The 24,726-nt window shown below is 52.9% G+C and overlaps 1 protein-coding gene and 1 pseudogene across 8 annotated transcripts in view; both read left to right on the plus strand.

Annotated features, from left to right (window-relative positions):
- IQSEC1 (IQ motif and Sec7 domain ArfGEF 1) overlaps positions 1 to 24,726 on the plus strand; it is a 397,406-nt gene that overhangs the window by 235,755 nt on the left and 136,925 nt on the right. For 4 of the 8 annotated variants that reach the window (XM_054480326.1, XM_054480332.2, XM_054480334.2 and 1 more), the window contains one exon: positions 8,422 to 8,466. The exons of 1 other annotated variant lie outside the window; for it this stretch is intronic. In XM_054480326.1, the coding sequence (XP_054336301.1) occupies positions 8,422 to 8,466 (45 nt within the window). Of the gene's footprint in view, positions 1 to 8,421; positions 8,467 to 8,713; positions 9,174 to 12,915; positions 13,665 to 24,726 lie in introns of those variants that run through there. 3 more of the 8 variants (XM_063661710.1, XM_054480327.2, XM_054480337.2) reach the window with 3 other exon arrangements.
- On the plus strand, positions 2,377 to 3,277 carry LOC129032689 (large ribosomal subunit protein eL39-like; annotated as a pseudogene).

Genomic DNA, 24,726 nt, shown 5'->3' on the forward strand with positions numbered 1-24,726 from the left:
TGCTACTTGGCAGGTGTGGTGGGCCAGGTGGGCCTTTCTATGCAAGCCAGGCCTTCGCTCCTGCAGTAGATGCCTGGCCTGCCCCATCCTGGGCCTGGACCCTGCACCCCAGGGCCCCTCCACCAGGATGTTCCGAGGTCACTCTGCAAGTTTTGTCCTTGCTGGCCCCTTGCATAGCACGTACTCCCTCTGTGACCTTGGATCAGTGGTCGCCTCTTCCTCGAGGCAGCTCTGGACCGGGTTAGTGGGGGCAGCCCCCTGCTCCGCCACCCTACCCATCCACTATCTCCTGGTATTACTTTCTGGATCCCTTGAGGTTACCTTGTTTGTGTATTTTGCCTGTGCCCCTGCCCTACGTGGGTGGTGAAGGCATCTGTCCAATTCACTCTTTGAGTTATGCCTCTGATCATGGCTAGGTGCCTCCGTTTTCACATATGTAAAATGGGGAGGAGAATATCTCATGTCACAGGGTGGTTGTGAGCGTGAAATGAATTAGTGCTAAGCTCTTAGACCTGGAAGTGGGGGCTGCATAGAGACTAGATTGGATGAAGCATCATTTCAAAGTGGCTTGAGACCCTCCCTGTCAAAGTTAATAACCGCTTTTCTAGACAAACTCCTCATGACACTGATGGAGAAACTGAGGCCCAGACAAGTCTCACCCCAGGGCTTCCGCCTCGCTACCCTGGGCTCTCTGTCCAGGAAGACCTCACTGAGATCCCCATCTGCCCCTGCAGGAGGGAGTGTTCCACACACAGGCGGGCTGAGCTCCTGGGCAGGGCAGTTTGGCAGGATGGAGGGGTGTGCAGGCCAACCCTGGGACAATTGCCTCACTGTGCCTAGTGGTGGGGCCCCAGGCCCGCAGGCAGGGCGGTCTGTGGCCCAGAGCCAGGACAGGAAGGCCGGCGGTGGGTGGACAGGAGCCTTCTGTGGCCTTCTCAGGGCTTGGGAGGCCTGGGCAGGACAGGCGGGCGTCAGCCAGTGTAGCAGCCCCTCAGGCCAGTTTATGAGATACCTCCAGCCATCAGCTCCTGGGAGCCTCGCTGTAACCTCTGATCAGATCCGTTTTACAAATGAGGAAACTGAGGCTCAGGCGGGGTCATGTGGCTTCTGAGGCCTGCACTGGGAAGCCCAACGGGGTCCTTCTGACCCTAGTGCCCTGCCATGGCTCCTGGGGTCCCACCGTGTGACACTGGCAAACAGCCTCTCCCCTTGGGGGTCATGGAATGAGACCGCAAGGTGGACATGGTGGCTTTCCTGGGCTCAAATCCAGAGGCCACCTCTTTACTTTTCTGCGCCTCAGCGGGGCTGACTGCATCCCGTCCCTGAGCTCAAGGGGCACAGTGAGCCTGGGGGACCTGGCATCACTGTTAGGCTCTCTTCTTGCTGGCAACGTGGTGGGGTGGAGGGAGGCCAGGAATGCAGACCCAGCGTGCTCTTCTTCACCTCATCTGTGACACAGCTCATAGCTCAGCTGTGGACACCAATGGCTGACATGTAAACTGCAGGGCCAGGGCCTGGCATGTGGGGGACAGGGTAGAAGGGTGCCCACCACTTACTCCCTTGCCCTTGCTTCTGCCCCAAACAGAGAAACTTCTGGAGCCCTAAGAATGGTCCAACACTCACAGTCAACTGCTGGTAGGAGTGTGTTGTTGGTCCCATCTCTGGGTGGACATCCGGGTGTACCCATAGCCCAAAAAACATCCCTCCTGTGCCCCAGCCATGCCGGGAATTGGTCCTAAAGGAGAGACTGTGGCTGTGCACAGAAACCCTATTGAAGCCACTGCCTTGTTTACCAGGGCCAACGAGAGAGACAGCCAAGCTCAACACCCACCGTGGGCAGGGGAATGCCTGCCAGGCTCCACCAGCTTTCCATGGGGCGAGGGGAGGAATGCTTCCAGACCCAGAAACACACTCGAGAGACGGTGCGAAGTGGGGGAAAGTGTTTCACAGAGGGAGTGTATTTTTGTGTAACTAAAACACATCTACACCCAGGCACAGGCACAGCCAGAAAATCTCCTCAAATATTAACACTGGGGTATCCCCAGGGAGTTGGAATGGTGGATAATTTTATTTTCCTTGTTGTGTTTCACTGTTATTTTCTAAAGTTAGTACAGTGAATATGTGTGATTTATGTAATAAGAGGGAGGGGGACAGTGGAACAAAGAGGTCTGTGGCCTCCCCACCCCTTTGGAAACTAAGGCAAATTACTCACACAGCCCCTTCTGGGGTCTGTAGCAGTCTGAAGCGTCCCTTCCTCAGGCCCCTCCCGGGTCATGCCCTCACCTCAAACCACAGACCCAGCCCACTCGCCGGTTGCCGCTGGCTAGTCATGGCAGCTGCTGGGGCTATGAGCCGACTCCCAGAGTCTCCCTTCTCCCCATGGCCCCTGCCTTCCTTCCCTTTTCCTCCCATTCCGTCTCAGGAACACACAAGGTCATCGTCTGGCTGAGACAGCTCAGAGCTGCCTTCGGCCACCTGGACCCCGCCCTGAGGCCTGGATCCAGGTGTTCCTTCCAGAAAGCACAGGGTGTTCTGGAATAATTCTTACAGCAGCAAATGGGTTCTTTTAAAACGGACAGATCTGTCTAAGCTTGGGAGGCTCGAGGGGATTCACTGGTTCTGCATTAGGTCTGGGAGCTTCTGAAGCAGAAGGTACACATAGATGCTCCAGCAAGGATGACGTGCAGGTGGCAGAGAAGCCCGTGGAAGGATGGGTCGCAGCATCCCCAACAAGGAAACAAGCTTAAAACCACAGCCAATCCCCTCTCTTCCTTTCTCCATCATCACGGTGTGTGCTTGACTCCGCTTCTCGCCATGTCTTCTCACAAGACTTTCAGGAGTAAGTGATTCCTGGCCAAGAAAATAAAGCAAAATCGTCCCATTCCCCCGTGGATTCGGATGAAAACTGGTAATAAAATCAGGCACAACTCCAAAAGGAGACATTGGAGAAGAACCAAGCTGGGTCTATAAAGAATTGCACATGAGATGGCACACATATTGATGCTGTCTCAGGGTCACAATCATGTTGCCATATCAAGCTGAAAATGTCACCACTATCTGGAGAGTTGGACATGTTTTATTGGGAATGTATTTTTCTCTCTGAATATGTTATGAACGCGTTGGTTGGCTGGGTTCAGTAATAAATATGTGAGACCTTTCATTTAAAAAGAAACAGACATGGCAACACGTATGTCTGTCTGAATGGCTAACGGCTAACATAGAAAGGGACAATGTGAAATGCCAGGAGGGCTGTGGGGAAACTGGATCACTCACCCGTTGCCAGTGGAAGTGTGAGATGGTACAGCCATGCTGAAAAACAGTTTGGCAGTTTCTTTTAAAACTCATCATACACACACCATACGACCTACCAGCTGGGCTCCTGGGCATTTCTTCTAGGGAATGAAGACTGGCGTCTACACAAACACCGGTCCAAGAACACTTGCGGCAGTCCTAGTCATAACAGCCCCCAAACGGGAAACTGCCCAGATGCCCTCAGCGGATGAATGGTTAAATACACTGTCCCGGCCATGCCGGGGAGCAGTGCTCAGCAGAGAGGCAGAGCAGACCCTCCACACCCAAGAGTGGCTGAATGCAGAGGGCATGGGGCTGAGTGCAGAAAGCCGGTCTTAAAAAATGGCACACTGGATGATTCCATTTGTGTGGCACTTGAGAGATGAAAATATGATGGGGATGGAGAAGAGATGGGCAGTTGCCAGGGATAAGGGCTGGTGGGAAGAGGTGAGGGGGCTACAGAGGGTGCCTGGAGAGCCTGGTGAGGAGACAGTCCTGTGCTGGATCATCGTGGTGGCCACACAGAGCTGGGTGAGAGGGAATCACATGGACACACAGGCGTGTGTAACTGGTGAAGTCCCCATAGCCCAGTGGGCTGTGGCTTTGCTAGCATTGATGGTGTACTGCAGATGTGCAAGATGTTATCTCTGGGAAAGGCTAGGGGAGGGGCACACAGGATCTTGTACCTTTTGTTTGGAACTTTCTGTACATCTATGGTTATTTCAAAATAAACAGTTTTTTTTTTTTTAAAGCCCTAGGTGCAGGAACTTGGTCTGCATTAGGGCCCAAGCATCCATATTTCTTAAAAGCACCCCAGGGTGTTTACCCTACAGCCAGGATAGAAACACTGACCACTTCCTCATTTAGCAGAGGGAAACTGAGGCAGGGAGGAGGTTTCCAAGGCCACGCAAGTGCAGTGCAAGAAAGGGGATGACCACCAGTTCCAGCTGAGCCTGAGGCCTGGGCTTCTGCTGCTCCAGGCTGGTGCTGGAGACTGAATGTGAGGCAGACGGTTTGGTTTTTGTCTTCGAGTAAATTGATACTGAATTATTATATATGTACAGAAAAGTGCACAATTCATCAGTGTATGGCTTGTAGAATTGCCACAAACTGAACACACTCATGTAACCAGCACCCGACCTCAGAACAGACCACACCCCAAGATCCCTGCCCCTGCCCCTGCCAGTCACAGCCCATTCCCCGGGGCCCCTCTTCTGACTTTGTGCAGCACAGAGCCAGCACTTTTTCCTGCTCTTTAACTTTGCTTCAATGGTCGGGTGCTGTTTAGAAGCAGTGCCAGGGTGTAGGCCTGGGGCAACCAGTTGGTTCTGAAAAGGAAAAGGAAGCAGCCTCCCCAGGAGGCTGTGAAGTGGGACTGGAGACAGAGCAGGAGGGGCCTCACTCAGCACGGCTGGAATGGGCTGCTTGTCTCTGAGCCGAGGTGAAGGATGGAGGAGGGGCTGGAGCCCTGCCTAGCTGACTGGCAGCTCTGTGTCCATGAACCTGGACCAGGGTCCTCCAAAGATCCTGGGGGTGAAGCAGGGGAAGCAATGCAGCTCTAGCAGGTGGACAGAGCTCTGGACTTGGGGCTGGCAAACCTTCAGGGAAACTGGGTGCCACTGAGCTTGTTGCTGCACCTCTCTGAGCCCCAGTGCCCTCACATATAAAATGAGACTCATATATTCATATATATAACAAATATCTATTAATATAGAGTTAACATGTTAAAAAATATGTGTGCATGTTAATATAACATATTTTATTTGTATGTTGTTGGTATCACACATTAATATATGTAATATAATACAATATAAGGTATATCGAATATCATACAAATCTTTTGAGTCCTGTCCTAGTCAGAGCTAGCTTTTATGGAATGCCGACTCTGTTCTTGGCACTGTTTTAAGCCTTTTAAATGTATTAACCTGTTCAATCTTCCCAAAACATTACAGATGAAAAAGCTAAAATGGGGCACAGAGAGATTAGTTAACTTGCCCAAGGGCACTCAGCTAGTAGGTGGCACAGCTGGGATTTGAACCCTGGCCCTCTTGGCTCTAGAACTCGTGTTAACCTTTAAGCTCTTACGTCTCAATATACACTAGTCTATGTAATGATAATAATGATGTATCTCAAATGTGCATGCAATGGCGTTTTCTGGTTTGCAAAGCCCTTTTACTTTATGGGCACTATCTCATTTCTCAACAGCTCTGGGAGGTGCGCGCTGTTATTGGTTATTGCTATCCCCGGGCACACACCAGTTGGGGTTGGTTCCAAATTCAGGACTGCTGGGCTGTGGGTTCTCTCTGGGGACCCTGTGCACCCTCACTCTGGGCCTTTTTTGCTGGGGCCTGTTCCTGGCCTGTGCACTGCTGTGCTGAGTGGTGAAAAAGGACGGCAGGGAGAACAAGGCCTTAGTCTTGGCTGGACAAGGCTGCAGACAACTTGGACCCAACAAGGCAGTTGACAGAGGGAGGGTCTCCATTCAGAGCCAGTCCTAGCTATGCTGTCTTGGAGGGGCGGGGCACCGAGGCAGCTGGTGGGAGGAACTGCTGAGTGTTCCAGGCCACACAGGATTTCTGGGGTGGGGGGGGTGGGGGTGCAGGTACACAGGTGGGGAGAAGTGGAGAGGGCAGGCAGGGGCCACTGCCTGCTGTGGGGTTCAGCACTGGGCCACAGCAGGCCTGCGAGGGCACACTGCATCCACCTGACAGTTTCCCGTCTTCACATGCAGACTTCGGCGACCGTACTGTCTGGTTGGAGAGAGAGTATTGCACACAGCTCAGTTCCTTGGACCCGTGTACCACAGCATGTAGGGTGTGACTGTACCTCTGTTGCATGGCTCAATGAGTTAATACCTGTGAAGTGTTAACACTCCTGCCACTTAGAAACTGCTCAAAAAATATTTGCTGTTATTAGGGAAGTGAGAGAGAGGAGAAGAAAGAAAGGAAAGAGGAGGGAGACAGGAAAGGAAGAAAGAAGAAAGGAGTCCGCTGAGGGAGGGTGCAAGGTAGACAGAGAAAGGGGTTGACATTTGAGCAGGGTTTTGAAGGGTGATTAGGAGTTTGCGTCTGGGTAAGGAGGCGGGGAATGGAATGGTGTTCCGTGTATGGGGTCTCCCTGAGCCATACCTTCAGCCTCTGTGAAGTGGGAACATGATTCCATGCACCTCATAAGGTTAATGCAAGGGTCGGATGAGGAAGTGTGTGGGAAGAACACAGCCTGAGGTGGGCTCCCTGCAGTAGGTGAAGATATTGCTATGTTTGTCATGATGTGGCCAGAGTGAGATCAGAGCTGGGGAGTTGAATCTCTATGGTTGTGGCAGGGCAGCCCTGAGCCTGGGAACAGTGGGCTCTGCCTGTGGGGCCCAGGAACCTGGCACCATTTTGCGGTATCTTCATCACATCGTATTGGTATCATCTCATGTGGCTCGTGTGCAGCTGAGCGGCCAGGCTGGGGGATGGAGGGCTGGGTCCTCTTGTCCAGATCCAGGACTCCCTGAAGGCCAAAATTCCTCACCATGCCCAGTGTGGGTTCTGGCACTGGAAGGCAGGGAAGGCCTGCTTGCCAACCCGCTAGCTCTCCCTCCTATAAAACCTGTTGCCCATCCCAGATTGGGCACAGGACTGTGACCAGTCCAGGAAGCGAGCTCACAGCGTCCTGGCACCACCCCTCATGTCTTCTTTTCTTCATGAGCTTTGGCAAGGCATGGCTGCCACACAGGTAGAGCTGCTGAGCCCATGGCGTGTGGCCCTGGGTGGGTTCTGGCTCAAGGGGAGAGGGGTGCCACCTGTGGCCTCTTCTGCTGGGGCTGGAGAAGAAGGAGGCATTATGCTGTGGACGGGAGTCCCTAAGGGATGGCGTGTGGAGCAGGGCCTGGCATTGGGGATTCGAATTTGCTGAACATGGGATCTACCAGCGGCCATGATGGCAGCTAGACAGGAAGTAGCAGAATCACAGGCCAACATGGGACACGGGAAGGAAGGTCAGCCTCCTTCCAGGGGTGTGTCCAGCAGGGCTCTTGTAGGAGAGCAAGTAGGGAAACGGAGGCTAAAGCTGGGATGACCCATGGCAGGCACCCAGCATGGGCCCAGAATGTCAAACCCCACTGTGGCCAGACATAGGCCCAGGCTTGACCTGTGCCCTGGACTTCTAAGGCCTCAGGTGGGGAGAAGCATGTAAGGCAGCGATGGGGGGTGTGGATGCCCCATGCCGGAAGGCAGGTGGCATTGGAGGAGAGGGTATTCCAAGGGCACGGTCTCTAGGGATGAGTTCTGTGTCATAGCTGATGTTCTCCAGGTGGGCAGGTACAGGCAATGTTGTGGGGATGGGGCCCCCCATCCTCTAGGAAAGCATCACTCCACGCCCTGAAGACATAGAATGTGGGGTATGCTGCCAGGCAGAGCAGACAAGAGACAGTCCTTTCAGATGCATTAGTTGCCGCTGTGAGAGATCTGCTTTTCCTACTCCCATTTTACACATGAGGAAACTGAGGCACAGAGAGGTGAGGGGACAGGCACCAAGTCTATGGCTAGTCATGGGTGGAGGTGGGATGTGATCCTAGTTGGGCTGGCTCCAGGCCCACACCCCATAGCACAGACCGAACTTGGTCAAAGGCAGGAGGCAGGACCCAGGCTCCTGGGCCCAGATCCAGAGCTGGACACCGAGTCTCTGGGCAGGAAATCAGGGCTGCAGGGCCCCTGGTCTCCCGGCATGGCATGGAGGCTGGGTGGGCCCAAACCCATGGGTCTGCTGAGATTCCTGGTGCAGGGCTCTTTGGGGAAGGAGCATGGTGGCTCAGGTCAAACATACCCGAGGTTAAGTCTGGGTCCAGCAAGAGAGAACCTTTAACCCTGCCCACTGCGCTTCCTCTCCTTGAGCCTCATCTGAACAGGGGGCAGTGGGACTTGACATTGCCATGGGGTAGAGACAAGGCAGCTTCTCAGTTGACCCAGCAGGGGGAAAGAAAGCACATGGTTTCTTGCATGTGGGGCAGACGCTCTTCCCAGGGCTGCTCAGTTGCCCCAGGACCTGTCCTGGGACACCTGCTGGGGCCTGAGTGGACATGGCCCCCAAGGGGTTTGCTGTGTGTGTGGGACCATAAGTAACCCTGTCTCGCTTTTGCCACCTCAGGAGCTCCCTGGACACCGGAAGCAGCCTCTCCACTGACCGCTACAGGTACTGTCTTGCCGTCCACCCCAGCCTGCCCCAGGATGTCCTTGGGTCCTCACTGCCCATCTGTACCCAGGGACAGGCCTCCAAGAGCCCATCGGGGGAAATTAGCTCCACCATTTGGCCCTGAAATTCCCCCAAGGGCCAGAGGTACTACTGATATGTCCCCTGAGAGGTTCTACAGCTTGAAGTGGTTTCCCCTCAAATCAAGGTCCCCCCAAAGACCAGGACTGCAGTCGAAGTTCCGCCCCCAAAGACCAGAGCTCAGCTGAAGGCCCCTCGGAGGATCAGGCTGCAGCTGATAGTTCTTCCGAGATCCAAGGCTGGTGGGTCTCCCAAGGACCAGCCTGCAGCCGGCAGTTCCCATGACGACCAAGGCTGCAGCCCAGGGGAGAAGCCTGTTGGTTTCTATTGGTGTGCAGCTGCGCTTGGTGGGAGCTGGGGTGTCTGAGGGTCTCTGCTTCCGTGTGCTTTGTATCTTGATGTCTTCCAAAAAGAGCATTTTCTGTTTTCACACACACACAAAAAATATTGGAGACTGCGCTTAGAGGAAAGCTCCCTTGATTGGAAGCCAGCAGATCCTTGTTCCAGTCTCGTGGGCAAGAAGACAAGTGACAGGCAGACTGTCCTGGCAGTGGAGGTGGCTTAGAGGGCTGTGTTCGGTGCATCGATGTGAATTGGAGAGGAGGGGACATCTGTGCTGCGTTGTAGAGGTGACTAGAAGTTGACTGGTCCCCTGTTTGGAGGGTGGGAGACAAGGGGTCCTGGAAGGGAGCACCCTGTGTAAGGACCTGTGCAGGGTGGATGTGGCCGGGTCATGGATAGGGAGGAGGGGAGTTGGGGGAGGTTTGGGAGGGAGCTTCGTCCTGCTAAAGAGCTTGGCTTCTGTGAGAGGGGGTTTTTGAATAAGCCCAAAAAGAGACTCACAAGGTCGTAGGCCCTGTCCCTAGAGACAGCAACCAAGGGCTGGGCCCCACGTGTCGGGGTTGCAGCAGATGCTATACAGGAAGGAGATGTCAGAGCGACCGACTCTGAAACTCTGGGCTGCAGGGAGCGAGGGGGTGGCCATCTGGGCCCTGCTTCTCTGAGCCAGCTAGGGGCTGGCAGCCCTGCCGCGTGCGCTCCTGGAGGACACAGCCAAGTGGTACACACGTGTACACACATGAGCAACACGCTCACGCAGTCACCTGATCCTCTGCACGGACACTCCACAGTCACACCCACATATCATCATAACAGTACTTCCTTTGCTTAGTGAAAGCTGACAGTTCTCATGGCCCAGCAAGTCAGGGCTATTGTTAGCCCGCTCCACAGACGTCACCTGCTCAGGCTTTGAGACTGCGGGGGCAGAGCCAGGATTTGAACATTTGGGTATCCTGGTGTGAATACTGCCCAACACCGTCGCACACTCCCTGCCCTCATACTCGTAGCTCCTCATGTGCCCATTGCACAATCTCACATGCACACACGTATACACACAGACTCCAGAACATTACCACAACCAGTTCTTCCTGTAGTCAAATGCTAGCATTGTCACTTTTGCACATGGGCACACACACAGCCCCCATTTTGACACATATGTGCTTGTGGGCTCACACTGGTACACACACTCTCACCCCTGATGGGATGGCTCAGGGTGCCAGCAGGTGTGTGGGTGCCTGTGTCAGGGTGGCCCCAGGGAAGGAGGCTGAGGAGGCTCCTGTAGGGGCTGAGCCTGGCCTCTGCATCACCCACCCATGCCACGGGCGCCACTGCAGCTCCATCTGAATTGTCCACTCCGCCGGCTGGTCAGTCAGGCACCCTGCTTGAGGCCAGCCCGGGAAAGTTCTGGTATGCAGAGAGTGTGGATGGGACTCTTTGTTCTAGGATGTGTGGGGGCTGAGCAGGTTCTGTGCTCCTGCCCACTTGGGTCTCACTGCACAGCCCTCCATCGGATGGAGCCACACTTGACCTCAGAGCCAATGCCCCAGTGCCTCACTCCCTGGAGGACAGAGCAGGGGTCAGAGCAGAGGCTGTAGGAGCCCCTCATCTCTGCTGTTTCCCCCCCTGCATTCAGCCACATTTCCTGAGCACCTGTGGGTGTCGGGCACTCAGGATCCCTCGTTGAGCAGTCCTGCTGCCTTCACAGAGCATCTGTGGCAGGCAGGAGCACAGGCAGCAAGCAGAAAAAGAAATTGGTTTTTAACATAACGTGTCAAGTGGTGACAACAGCTATGGAGAAAATAAATCCAGGTGAAGGGAGTAGACAGAGATGGGAGGGTGGCCAAGGAAGGCCTCTGGGCCTGGAAACACAGGAGGGGTGAGGAGCATCCCAACAGTCTGGTGGGAACAGTGGTGCAGAGGCCCTGGGGTGGAGCATGCCTGGAGGAGTGGCCAGGAGGCAGATGCTAAGTGGGGCCTGCCCCATCCTGCCATCTTGCCTTGGCATGCATCCTGACTCCCAACCCTCACAGCAGCCTCAGACACAGACAGGGCCAGGATCAATGTTCCCCTTTCACAGATGAGGATACCTGAGACCTAGAGACCAGAAGAGCATTGGTGCCAGGTCCAGGACTAGGGCCCAGGGCCCCCGCCGCTACCAGAACTCGTGCCCTTTTTGTGCAGTGGAGGCACCAGCTCTGCTGCTGGGGGCAAGCTTCTGAGAATCCCAGCCTTCGGATGTTCTGGAGGCCTGTGCACAGCCTAGGAATTCAGAAACAAAGGTCCCAGCCAGTAATTGCCGCCTTTCAAAGGCACAGCCGGCTTCCTCTGCCACAGGCGTGAGAGGGAAGCTAATGTCCTTCTCCGGGGGTGTTGGGGGGGTGGGGGAGGAGTGGGCAGCACTTCAGGGCTGCTGGCCTCGCCTGTGCTACCTTGCCAAACAGGCTCATCACACTCGGCAGATCGCCTCTCCCCTGCCCGCCCCCAGTTATCAGCCCAAGTTGGGGTATCTTGCGTCCAGCCTGGGTCCATTCCCATGACACTGGGCATCCCCCTTTACCTCTGGCCTCACACTCCCCGACTGTACTATAGGAGGCTTGGACCCAGCCATTTGGAAAGCTTTCCCTCTCCAGCCATCCAGGATGGGTACCTCCAAGGGAAAGTGACTACAGACAGGGCCTCCCAACCTTGGTACTACTGACATTTTGGGCAGGACCTTTCTCTGGTGTGGGGGCTGTCCTGTGCATGGTAAGGTGTTTAGTGACATCTAAATGCCACTAGATGCTGGTACTCTCTCCCCATTTGTGACAACCAAAATTTCTCCAGACATTACCAGATGTCCCTGGGGGTGGGGGGATGACCCAGACGCCTCTGGTTGAGAACCATTGCTCTAGAAGCAGCATTTTTGCTAATGGCACTGAGAAAATGCCACCTGAGGCGGGAGACTTTGTTCTTTGGCTTTGCACGGGGTGGGATCAGCCCTCTGGTTCCCAGCCTGGCCCTTGGAAGCTGAGCAGCCTTGCTAGAGGCACACAGAGCCTTGTCTTTTTTGTGGCACCAGCTCCCATCCGACAGCCTGGATGTCATCCCTCCTGGGCAGCAGCTCCTGGGCTCTGTGTGCACACCTCTGGGGATGGGGTCTTCTCTGTGCCTCTGTTTCCTCATCTGAGAGGGAGTGGGGAGGTAGCAAGACCTCCTCGTCTGAATGGAGTGTGACCACTGCTTTGCAAATGATGTCAGGTTGTGCAAACGTGGGCCCCAAAGCAGCCAGGGGGTGAGTGTGGTGCCTCTGAGAGCCTTTCACACACTATACAAGATCCTTTCTTCCTTCCACAAATGATTATCGAGGCTCCTCCCGTGGGCCGGCCCTTAAAAGAGATGTGGCCCCTGCCCTGGAGTAGTTGCTTGTAGTCAGGAGAAAGACAGTTAACAAGTAAACATGCAAACGCAGGATCCTTTCAGAGGAAGGGGTGTCCCGTGGAAAGAATCAGACAGGGTAGTGGCTGAAGGGGGCTGAGCTGCTATAGCTTAGACACGAGGGGTGCTGGAGTGGGACCTGACTGACCAGGAGGAGTGGAGCTGCAGGAGGCGCACCCGAGAGCAGACTGCATGGAACTCAAGGGTGTGCCGGATTCATGGGGGTGAGGGTGGCTAGTGTATCTGGGAGTCAGAGCCTCAGACTTTCGGGTGGCTGGTGTGTGGGGAATGGGCCACGGGAGGGTTGGAGCAGACGCCGGGACCAGCCAGATCCCGGGAGATACAAGGGGAGAGGTGAGGCTGGGCCAGGGACTCCTCTCCTATTGTCTGTGACTGCCAGGTCCCCTGGCCTGTGGGGCCACCCATTCTGCCTGGGGTCCCTCTGCCCAACAATGCGCCTGGTTGTCTGTGGCCCTGCAGCTCAGCCGCTCCCCTCCCTGGTTAGCGACAGGATTCCCCTGCCGGCAGCCAATGAGCGGCTGTCATAGCGGTTCCATTTTAGATTTTATCAATGTGTCCCTGTCGCCCAGGCAACAGCAGGCGCTGGGCGACCCTGTCAGTCTTCCTTCGCCTGCCTTTCAGAGCCCAGCTGCCCCCACCCCAAGCACCATGTGGCTACATGGTGAGTTTTCCCTCGCACAGGCCGAACAGGGTTTCTGCCAAACGTAATTTATCTGGCAAAAGAGGCCAGTGTTTGCCTGTCATCTGGCCCCCTCCCTACCTGCTCTCCCTGGGTCTTCCTGGCCTCAGCCCCTCTGGGCCAGCCAGGCGGGTGTAGGACTGCCCAGCCAGTGCCGGCCCCACCACCGGGAGCCCCAGGGCCTGGTTGGAAGAACAGACTTGCAGAGCCACTGTCAGGAGCCCCAGCATCCAGGCCCCCCAGGATGATGGGCTGGGGGCCCCCACAACTTGATACAGCCAGAGCTGCCTTGGTGTGTCACAGGGACCCCCAGGGAAGCCCTCAGATACACCAGCTAACAGAGACAGCAGCAGCATGAGCCGGGCCAGGCGAGCTGCGTGAATGAGTTGCTAGGCTTTTGTGCTGGCTGCTCTTTGTATTGGAGGCGTGTACACTACAAGCCGCGCCGGGCGGGCTGGGCCATGTGAGTGAGGGCCGCCGTGGCAGGGACCAGGGCGGGCCGAAGCAGCCGGTTCTCCACCTCCCACCAGCCCCTCTCCGTGTCTCCGCGGAGACGTTACTGTGGTCCAGCTGGAGACCAAAAGGTGAAAATGCTCAAGTTCAAGGCCTTTTGCCTGGATTACTGGCAGTTCCTGTGCCTACAGCCCCTGCATGGAGCCTACAAAAGGTAAGTCGACCCTCTGGGGAGAGCCTTGGCCACTAGGGCAACGAGGCCTGGAGAGAAAGTTCGCCCCAATCCTGCCTGATTGCAGGGCTTCCTCCTCTTGGCAGAGGGTGCCCGTCACTGGCCAAGACCAGCGGCAGCATTTGTCATGGTTCACTTTGCAACTGGGCTTAACTATTCTTTCCTCTCCCTCTGGCCTGAAACTGGTAGAGTTTCTGCAGAGAAAGGGTCACCCTGGACTGCTCTGTGGCCAGGCACTGTGTTTCATTGTTCCTTGCTGCCGGGGTGAGCCCTAGGCAGGGAAGCTGCACCGGCCCGGGGTCCCTGGCCTGCTCTTTCCCAGCACACTTGCTCCGACCTCGTGGGCTGGATGACTCAACGGTTGGCCTGCCTCCTCCCTAAGCACAAGTTTGGGGAGGCAGAGTTGGGGGTCCCCTGGTCAGGAGATCAGGAGTCCGAAGTTCAGTCCCTTTCCTGGCTGCGCGATCTTGAGCGAGTCACTTTCCCTCTTTAAGCCTGTTTCCCATCTGTAGGGATTCGAATTTGATGACATGGATTTGAGGACTGCTCCCTGAGGTGACAGGGGCTGCAGGCACCGCAAGCCCAAATGTTCATACCCCCGGCAGGTTCTTCCGAGCATGTGTGTTCTGTCCAGTGCACACCTTGGTAAAGAAAGACCCGCATCCGGGCCAGCAGGAGATCATCATGGAGCCGTCGCCATGGTCACCTTGAACGGCGTGTTATTAAAGACCTGGAGGAGGGAATTGTCCCGTCTATTCTGAGGGAATTAGTTTTTCCTGATTTCACACTCTGTGAAGTCTGCAGCCATTAGCATACGAGCAATTCTGGGAAAGTGTAGGAGCTTTTCTTCTTCCTTCCAGTGGGCTTTCTCCAAAGGGGGCGGGCACGGAGGGTCTCACGGCAGCTGTAGAAAGGAAGTCCCTGCTCTTGGGAGGGTGCCAGCGAGAGTGGCCTGTCCTGCGTCTGATTAGTGCAAGCCACATCAGAGAGGAGCCCGACACCCAGTGGGCCCTGAGTGCTGTGGTGCAGCCTTTCACCCCACCCCCGCCCCCAGGCTTGTTCATGTGGCCTCAGGAGGGCACGTCCGGCTGTCAGTAATTCAGTGTCCGTCCGCGGTGGGGCACTTTATATACTTAATTGTTCATCCTCATCCCTCCTGCAAAAGAAGCACTAAAGCCCTTGTGCACATGTGAGCAGAGTAAAACCAGAGGGCAGGCAACTGCAGAAGAGTGGCCACGGGATCTGACCGCTGTCTTTCCTGTCTCGACATGCAATCTCTCTTGAATGTCTACAGTCTTAGCCCATGCCGACGCTGGAGTCCTGGGCCAGGCAGGGACAAATGAGGGACAGACCCTGCTCCACAGGGCTCAGCTAGCCAGGCATGAGTCGTGGTCAGAGTCATGACAGAGGAGCAGGGCTGGGTACGGGGGCTTCATGGAGGAGGTGACAGCTGAGCCAGGCAGTGAAGTGTCTGGAGGAGTTTGCCGGGCTGAGATGGGGAGCACAGGTGTTCCAGACAGAGGGGAAACCACGTGGGAAAAACCCAGAGGCTTTAAAAAGGAAGGGTGTCTTTGGGTCATGGCAAAAGGCCATGGAGCTGGGAAGGGGTTCCAGGGCTGGGGCTCAGGACCAGAGCCTGGGCCTTGTCCTGCATTCAGCGGGGAGCCCATGAAGGATCTTAGCGGGCAAGTGGCAAGCTGAGAGTCACACTCTGGGGGCCACGTGGTCCAAGTGTGAGAGGCCTGGCTTAGGCTCTAGGGGGAACCCGTGAGAGTGCTCTTTGTCCCCTCCCCTGACCTATGGAGGTTCTTAATCAGAGCCTCTGCTCTTGTTCTTAAGCCCTGACTGTGCCCGAAAGACAAATGAGACTAATCCTTAAGGAGCTCCCAACCTACAAAGGGAAAAGACCTATTAACAACTCATGAATGTTAAGAATGGGGTATAAATAGAGGGTGCACAAATTACCAGCAGCCTGAGGGAGGTCTTATTGGAAGACTTCCTGCAGGAGGTGGCATCTTATCTGGGCCTAGATATGGGAGTTGGAATTTTCCAGACAGGGACGGGCACTGTGGGTGGAAAACAAAGCATGAACAAACGTATCGGGTGGGACCAAGCCTGGCATGGTGCATAAATGATCAGAGGTGAGGCCGAAGCCTAGGTGTGTGTCAGGGGAAGAGCTAGAAAGGAAGGTGGAGCAGGGAAGCTTAGTGAGTGTCTACTACATGTGAGGCTTCATTCTAAGCACCAACTCTGCACGCTAACGCCACGAAGTGGAGTCATGATTCTTCCATTTTCCAGGTGAAGAAACCAAGGCACAGGGAGAAGTAGCTTGTCCAAAGGCTCATGGCCAGTCAGTGGTGCCACTGGGATTTAACCAGGGGGTCCAGCTGTGGAGACTGCATGCTGCCAGCTGAGCAGCTTGGTCTGTCCACCCTTTTAAATGACATGCTGAGGGCTGGGGGCAGTCATCTTTCCAGCAGTTGTCGACCAGAAATAATGATGATGCATCAGCCAGGTGGGCAAGAACTCAGACTTTGTGGTCAGACCTCACTGTGGCAGGTAGCTTAGAAAAGTCACTTTTCCTCCACAGCTGTGTAACATGGGGGAAGGGGGATGCTCAGCTCACCTCTCGTGGCCCTTGTGTGGGGATTTCAAGGGTAAACGCTGGAAAAGCACTGAATATACAGCACTTAGTAGAGGCTTTGCAAGCGGCTGTCCTCACCCAAACGGATCCTTCCCCAGGAAGGCTCTGCAAATGGAGCCACTTGGCTTCTTGCCTGATGCCATATTCCGTTGTTTAAAGCGGCGATCCCAAACTTAAGAGTATGAAAGGGGTGTTTTGCAGACAATGCATAATTAACCACTTCTAAACACAGGGTGTGCCAGGCTCCCTCAAAGCTGTTAATTATTCTTCATTAGTGATCTTAAATTAATGTAAAATAATCCTGGAGCTCTGCCAGAGGCTGGGGCAGGGGAAGGAGCGGAGCCGCTTATTTCAACTAGCAAAGGGAAAGAAATCTTCACGGGGTGCCTCTGCGTTCTGCCTTGGTTGTGGGGAGGTGCCTCTATAGACTCTTTAGCTCTGGCCCAAAGGCTATTATGGGAGGCGGCGAGCCTTCTCCCAAGTTCCCAGAGCCCAGCCGATCTCAGGGTACTTTGGTTAATGAAATAGTTCAGGTGGGAAGAAAATATGGAGGAGAGTAGTATACCCATCGCCCAGCTTCCAAAATAAGCTGTTAATGATGTGGTGGACCGCCCCTGTGGGCCACCCCACAAATCTGATCCCTTTCCTGCTTCCCCAGAGCTAAGCCTAAACAGTCCCTCTTGTTTGGTGTGTAGATTTCCCATGCACATTTTTTTAAATTGCTGTAGGTATATAGTAAGTGTATATATTTATGGAGTACATGAGATGTTTTGACACAGGCACGCAATGTGAAATACACACTTCATGGAGAATTCATGGCTTAGCGAGCTTGCTTTCCAAAGTGGTCCTGGCAGTATGTAGCCTTACCAGCAGTGGGTGAGAGTCCCATGTCCCTACATTCTTTCCCCCAACAATGAGGGTATCCATCCCCTCAAGCATTTATCCTTCGAGTTACAAATAATCCAATTACACTCTTTCAATTATTTTTAAAATATATAATTCAGTTATTATTGGCTATAGTTACCCTATTGTACTATCAAATAGTAAGTCTTATTCACTTACTCATTCCTTCTATTTTTTTGTACCCATTAACCATACCTACCTCCCCCTCTATCCCCCGACTACCCTTCCCAACCTCTGATAACTGTCCTAGTCTCTATGTCCATGAGTTTAATTGTTTTGATTTTTAGATCCCACAAATAAGTGAGAACATGTGATTTTTTTTTCTATACCTGGCTTATTTCACTTAACATCATGACCTCCAGTTCCATCCATGTTGTTGCAAATGGCTGGATATCATTTATGGCTGAATAGTACTTCATTTTATATATATATATATATACAGACACACATATATTTATATATATACACATACATACTTATATATATTTATGTATCCTTATATATTTCTATGTATTTTTATACATACTTATATATACTTACATATATATTTATATATATACCAAGTTTTCTTTATCCATTCATCTGTTGCCATGCATATTTTTACAGCATTGCTAAAACAAAAGACGGTTTTACATGTTTTTAAACTGTAGATCATAGTATTATAAACTGCAAGTTGCTTTTTTAAAAGTTTTACTTGTGGTAAAATATACATAGAATTAAAATCCATCATCTTAACCATTGTACAATTCAGTGGCATTAAGTGCATTCACATTATTGTGCAATCATTCCCACCGTCCATCTCCAGAACTTTTTTATCCTCCCAAACTCTGTACCCATTAAACATTAACTCCCCCTTCCCTTCACCCCCAACAGCCACCATTCTACTTTCTTTCTCCATGAATTTCACTGCTCTGGGGACCTCATATGAATGGAATCAATACAGTATTTGTTTTTTTGTTATTTTGTTATTTCACTTAGCAGAGTGGCCTTAAGGTTCATCCATGTTGTAGCATGAGTCAGAATGTCCTTCCTTTTAAGTCTGAATCATACTCCACTGTAAGTATGGACCACGTTTTGCTTATCCTTTCATCCACAAATGGACGCTTGTGTTGTTCCCACCTGTTCACTATTGTGTGTAGTGCTGCTATGAACATGGGTGTGCAGATATCTCTTCAAGGTGCACCTTGTTTTTTCAGTCAACATTTTATTGGTAAGATTCATCCAGGTTGCAACGTATAGATCTCATTGATTCATTTTCACTGGTGTATAGTATTTCATGGTACAACCATGCCCTGGTCTAAGTATCTGCTCTCCTGTTCTTGTGTATTTTGGTGATGTCCCATTTTTCGACATTACAGATAGAGATGCAGTGAGCACCCTTGCCCCTGCCTCCTTGTGCTTGACTGCAGGCATTTATGGAGGGTTTGTACCAGGACGGCACATGAGTGTCTTCAACTTTCCTGGACTTAGTGAACTTGCTTTCCAAAGTGGCCCTGGCAGTATGTAGCCTTACCAGCAGTGGGTGAGAGTCCCATGTCCCCACATTCTTTCTACACTCAATATTAAAAGCCAGATTTTTTTTAAATGTAAAGAGGAGAGAAGGAGAGATTCAGAGAGGAGAGCATGTAAATGGTATGGGGGCACACCTGTAGCTTGACGCAGCCCCAGGCATCCTGGAGTGGAGGGTGAGGCGCACATGTGCTGTTCCCTTGGTCTGTGTAGCTCCAGGCCCTCCACAGTAAGAGGCTTCCAAGGGTGGTAGGAACTCTGCCCACACGCTGACTTTGCAACCTCACCTTCAGCACGCCGTGGATGCCGTTGTCTGGTTCGGGATGTGGGACTAGTTCTGATCACACAAGGTGCCAACTGATCTCCTGATGCGCAAGTTTCACAGATTGCTTCTATTAGACAGAACAGAGGCCGGGGATCTCTAAAACACAGCATCAAGAAACTCACTTTGGAACTAGCTCCCCAAACTGCCGGCTCAGTAAGGGAGCTCAGTGGACAGGATTCCAAGCACACAGCCTGGGAAGCTAGCCGAGCTTCCTGGGCTCATCCAAGGCTGTCAGGCACCCCCCACACAGCTGATGCCCCGGGCCTCATCTATTGGCCAGGGAAGTGCAGTCCAGGGAGGAGTGGCTCTACAGGGGGCACCCTGGGTGGCTTTGTGGCTTGAGGGGACAGTGCAGTTGTGAAGTCAGGCGAAGTGGGAATGCAATCTGACTGGCTCCTTTCATAATTTACTTTTTTTTAAAAATTGTTTTTATTTATTATAATTACTTTCTTTGAGTGTTTATATGTGCTAAGTGGCTTTACATGTGGTATCTCTGTTAATCCTCACAACAGCCTTGTGAAATGGATACGATTATTTTTTCCATATTTCAGACAAGGAAAATCTGAAGGCAGAGAGGTTAAATGACCAGCCTAAGGTCACAGAAATGGAGTGTAGTTTATCAACCCAGGTGACCAACTCCACTGAGCTACACTATCTCGTGTCTCCTCCACACTAATGAATACTTTCTGACTGCATGTAACTGTCGCGGTTGTTATGACGGTGTAACACATCACCCCAAAACTTAGTGGTTTAAAATCCCATAGAACTGCAACTTGGGCAGAGCCTGCTCTACTCAGTGTCAGCTGGGCTTTGAAGACGACTGGGAGCTGGATTCCTAGGAAGCCTCACCTGCCCACACACTCACCCAGCCACTCACTCCCTTCCTCACCTTGCAAATGCTACTGACTGACAGCTGAGACCTTAGTCAGGGCCGGCAGCCAAAACACCTGCACGGGACTCTCCATGTGACCTGGGCATCCTCAAAACATGGTGGCTGGGTCCCAAGGGCAAGCAGTCCAAGGGAAAGAGAGCCAAGTAGAAATGGCCACCTTTTATGACCGGGCCTCAGAAGACACACAGCATCACTTCTGTGGCATGATCTTCACCAGGACAGTCAAAAAAGTACTGCCCAAGCCCACAGTGAGGGACTTAAACTCTACCCCTGCTCAGGAGTGGCAAGGTTCTGGCAGAGCGTTTGGGACAGGAGATGAGGTTGTGGCCGTGTTTGGAAATAGAATCTGCCGCAATAGCAAATCACTTCTCCACTCTAACCCTCAGCATCCTGGGGTTGGGAAGAGGACCTAACAGGTGTGGGGACACTTGGGACCCAGTGGCATTCAATCAGTGGCGGGTTTTCTTTTTCTTAATGGAGTAAGTTGAAATGAAGTGTGGTGATTATTCAAGAGAGGGGGCAATCATTTCAGCTGGGGGAGCAGGAGAGGATTCTTAGAATTTTAGAGCTGTGATGGGTCTTGAGGGATGAGGAGGACTTCTCAAGTCCACGTAGGGAAGACAGTGTCCTTGGCAGAAGAGTCCTGAGAAAGATGTGCAGATGGTGCCTCAAGTCTGATGGAGTCTTTGGTGGAGGGCAACAGAAATAGCCACAGGCCAACTACAGCAAAAAGGGAGTTTACTGAGCCACTCCTGGGAGTTCAGGGGACCAGCAGGAAGCTGGATGTGGATTAGGAGCCGGGGCGCCTACTCTGTACCCCCAAGGGCAGGCTCACAGCTGTGAAAAAGGCTCCCTGGGAGCCCATGGACCTGTGCCGCCACTCAAGCTGTCAAGTCTCAGGAGAGTTTCACTGGCCGAGTTCAGGTCCTGTCCTGCCCCTTGGCAGTGCTGAGACGTCAGTGGAGGAGGAGAAAGCAGGACAGAGCCTCCAGGGACCATTGGGCTTCCATGGGGCACAGGCTTCTGAATTCCCACCCCACCAGCACTGTGCCCTGTCGGGGAGAGGCCAATCCCTGGGAGCATGAGAATACTGTTAGGGGAGCCTGTGTGCTGGACAGGACCTGCATGTGGGCCTGTATTCCCTGCGATGGCGAGCATTAGCTCAGACACTTCCGCCAGGCTGGTGAGATTCAGGAGCGGGTTGTAGGTGAGAAATACCCCAGAGGGTCAGGTTGACCAAACTGGCAGGGCCTTGAGAAACTTGTCCTCAGCAGAATAGGTGCAGTGAAGGAATGAGAATCAAGCATCCAGAGCTGAATCTGGCTGGTTTAGAGAGAGCAGCTGATCTCCTAGTGCGAGTCACGGGCTGCCTGGCCTCAGTCAGCAGATCCTCATTGGGCCCATACAGAGAGCATTTAAAGCAAGCGTTGCAGGTGCCAACAGGCTCCACACTGGCTCAGTCTTTCACAACGCCCTCTCCTCCTGCCTGGCTGCCTTCTGTGTTAGCAAGATCCCACTGGTGGCAAGAGGCGGGAAACCGGTGTTAAGTTCATGGAGATTTGATTCGGGGAAATGTTCTTGCTGGGTCAAGACCTTACGAGCTTCTCACCACAAACACTTCTTGCTCTTGGTAACTGCTGGATTTAGTACGTGAGATGAGTCCATCCCAAGTGACTGTTTGCACCTCAGCAGTTTCTTGGCAGCCACCGGGTTGGACAGGTCCTTCCTTCCGGAGGGGTAAGATCGTGCCAACCTGAGTAGCTCCACTTGCCCAGTTGACTCTGGTGGGAGATGCCTGGGCCTGAGTGGTTGCAAGTTGAGCCCTTCACCTGGCAGGGCCTGTCACAGGCTGAAAAGTGTCTCCCTGAATTCATATGCTGACGTCGTAACCCCAGTACCTCCAAATGGGACCTTATTTGGAAATAAGGTCTTTAAAGAGGAATGAAGGTGAAATGTGGGGATTAGGGTGGGCCCTAATGCAATCTGACTGGCGCCCTTATAAGGAAATTGGGCCGCTACAGCGGGAACACCGTGTTCATCTCATGTGTCAACTTGCCTAGGCCATAAGGTGACCAGATTTCTGGTCACACATTACTCTGGGTGTGTCTGTGGGGTGTTTCTGGATGAAATGAACATTTGGATTGGGCTGAGTGAAGCCAACTGCCCTCCCCAGCCTGGGTGGTCCTCTTCCAATCGGTTAAAGGCCTGAATTGAACAGAAGCTCAGTAATCAGTAAAAGGGTCTCCTGCCTGGTGCCCACGGGCTGGGACGTCGGTATTTTCCTGCCTTCAGACTCAGACTGAAACATGGACTCTTCTTGGGTCTCCAGCCTGCTGGCATTTAGACTGAAACTAAGTCATCAGCTCTCCTGGGTCTCTTGCTGACTATAGATCTTGAGACTTGTCAGTCTTTGTAATCATATGAGCCAATTCCTTATTTTAAAAAATATATGTATATACATACATATACATATATATGCATCTCCTATTGGCTCTGTTTCTCTGGAGACCCCTGACTAATACGCCGTGTGAAGACACAGGGAGAACACAGCCACATACAAGCCAAGAAGAGAGGCCTCAGGAGAAACCTGCCTTGCTCTGACTTCCAGCCTCCAGAACTGTGAGGAAACTCATTTCTGTTGTTTAAGCCCTATGGTCTGTGGTGTTTTGTTACGGAAGCCTCTGCAAATCAATACAGAGCCCCTCTGTCTTCATCTATGAAGTGGGTACGAGGACCTGTCCTTGGGCTCATCAGGAGACGCTGTCTGGGCGCGTATGCTGCGCCCTCAGAAGAGCTCATGTGCCTGGTGTTTGGTGGTCAGGGCTGGGATTAGGGTGAGACAAGTGAGGTGTTCACCTTGAGCACAGAATTTAAGGGGTGCCAAAAAACTCAATAATCAAGTAAACAAAATATTGAATTTTAAAATAAACACAGGCTGTTGTTTGTCTTGCAACACCACGTGAGTATTGTAAAGCGAGAGGTCATTTCCAAAGACACTGCAGTTTCCAGGCCCCGAGGCCCTCGTGTGCCCTGCAGAGCTGGTTTATGAGGGTTAACAGGGACATGTGAACAGATCGACCAATGTGGGGCTTTATCTATAATGTTTTAAAAAATATTTTTAACGCCTGTAGTCCCAGCACTTTGGGAGGCCGAGGCGGGCGGATCACGAGGTCAGGCGATCAAGACCATCCTGGCTAACACGGTGAAACCCCATCTCTATTAAAAATACAAAAAAAGTGGCAGGCGCCTGTAGTCCCAGCTACTCAGGAGGCTGAGGCAGGAGAATGGCGTGAACCTGGGAGGTGGAGCTTGCAGTGAGCCGAGATTGCGCCACTGCACTCCAGCCTGGGCAACAGAGAGAGACTCTGTCTCAAAAAAAAAAAAAAAAGTTTAAAGCTTTATTAGTTTTTTCTACTTGGTTCAAAATATGGGGGGCTATTTTGGTGTTTTAGGGGTGCACATTTGTCCTTCTGTGTCAGGATCCAACCTGGCTCCGTGCAGCGCAGTTGCTGGCCCTGGGCTGGCCCATCTGCATCCTGCAGGCTCGGCCTGCGGAATTCACGGCAGCGCAGCCTCCCCCGTGCCACCCTGCACTGTCCACTTTCACAGGGCCAGCCGGGTTGTGTGTGAGAGGCTTAAGAATCAGGGGTTGTTTCTCCATAGAGGACCGCATGAGGTCAGTTGGCAGCTCTGGATGAGCTGTGAGGATTGGAGAGTAGTACCGAGTCAGTGTCAGTGCCCTCATTTTGAAAACGGAACTGTGGTTATGCCAGAAAATGTTCTTGTCTTTAGGAAAGACACTTTGAAGGAGTAGGGGGCTTGAGGTGGGCACCTTACTCTCAATTACGGGGGAAAATGTGTATGCGAGCACAGGTGTGTGTGCCTAGAGAAAGGAGAATATGAGGAAGCAAATGGGATACAATGGTAACAAGTGGGGAACCTGGGTGAAGGCTATACAGGAGTTCTTTGTACTCTTCCCACAACTTTTCTGTGAGTCCGCAATTAATTCAGTATGTAAAGTTTTAAAAACAGAGCCAGAGGTTGCCGAGGGCTGGCTGCAGGTGCTCATGAAGTTCTCTACCCTAGACCACCTCCACCGCCTTCTTAGTCCTTCAGGTGTCAGCCCCAGTGTCTCCTCCTTACAGAGGCCCTCCCTGTCACCTTGTCTAGCGTAGCACTGCCGTCTCCTCACCTTTCACGTCACTCAGTTTTGTTTTCTTTGTCGCCCTCACCATCCTGGGAAATTATCTCATTCATTTGCTCAGCGTGTTTGTCCTGCATCCCCTGTCTGCAAATGTCGGCTCCATGAGACTGTCTGTCTTGGTCACTCCTGCCCCTCTGCCCCCTGTGCCTGGCACACAGTGAGTTCTCAAGCAATATCTGTGAACGAGGGAAAGGTTAGATGATTACAGTTCTAAAGGTCAGAAAACCTGGAGTCTTGTCCTTTCTGATTATCCCCCATGGACTTGCTGGGAGACCTGGGGCAGTGTCCCGCCCTCCTGTGGACCTTGGTTTCCTCATCTGTACCCAGCCCTATAGCTTTTGAATTCCATGTTGCAGAAAGCCCCAAGGTTCTGCAGAGGCCGAGTCCCCCAGCTGAGCCCCTCCCTGCTGTAGGCAGGGGCAGGCAGGGGCCCTTGTCTACCAGCTGGGGTGGACCTGTCCCTGCCCCCAGGCTTGTCACCACCATTCCCTGATAGAGGAGAAGCATGTGGCAGAGAAAATGTGCTGCGTGGCCCTTACCTGTAGGCCAGTGCTCCCAGAAAGGTGG

The sequence above is a fragment of the Pongo pygmaeus genome, chromosome 2, assembly GCF_028885625.2.
Source record: "Pongo pygmaeus isolate AG05252 chromosome 2, NHGRI_mPonPyg2-v2.0_pri, whole genome shotgun sequence".
NCBI classification, from domain to species: Eukaryota; Metazoa; Chordata; class Mammalia; order Primates; family Hominidae; genus Pongo; species Pongo pygmaeus.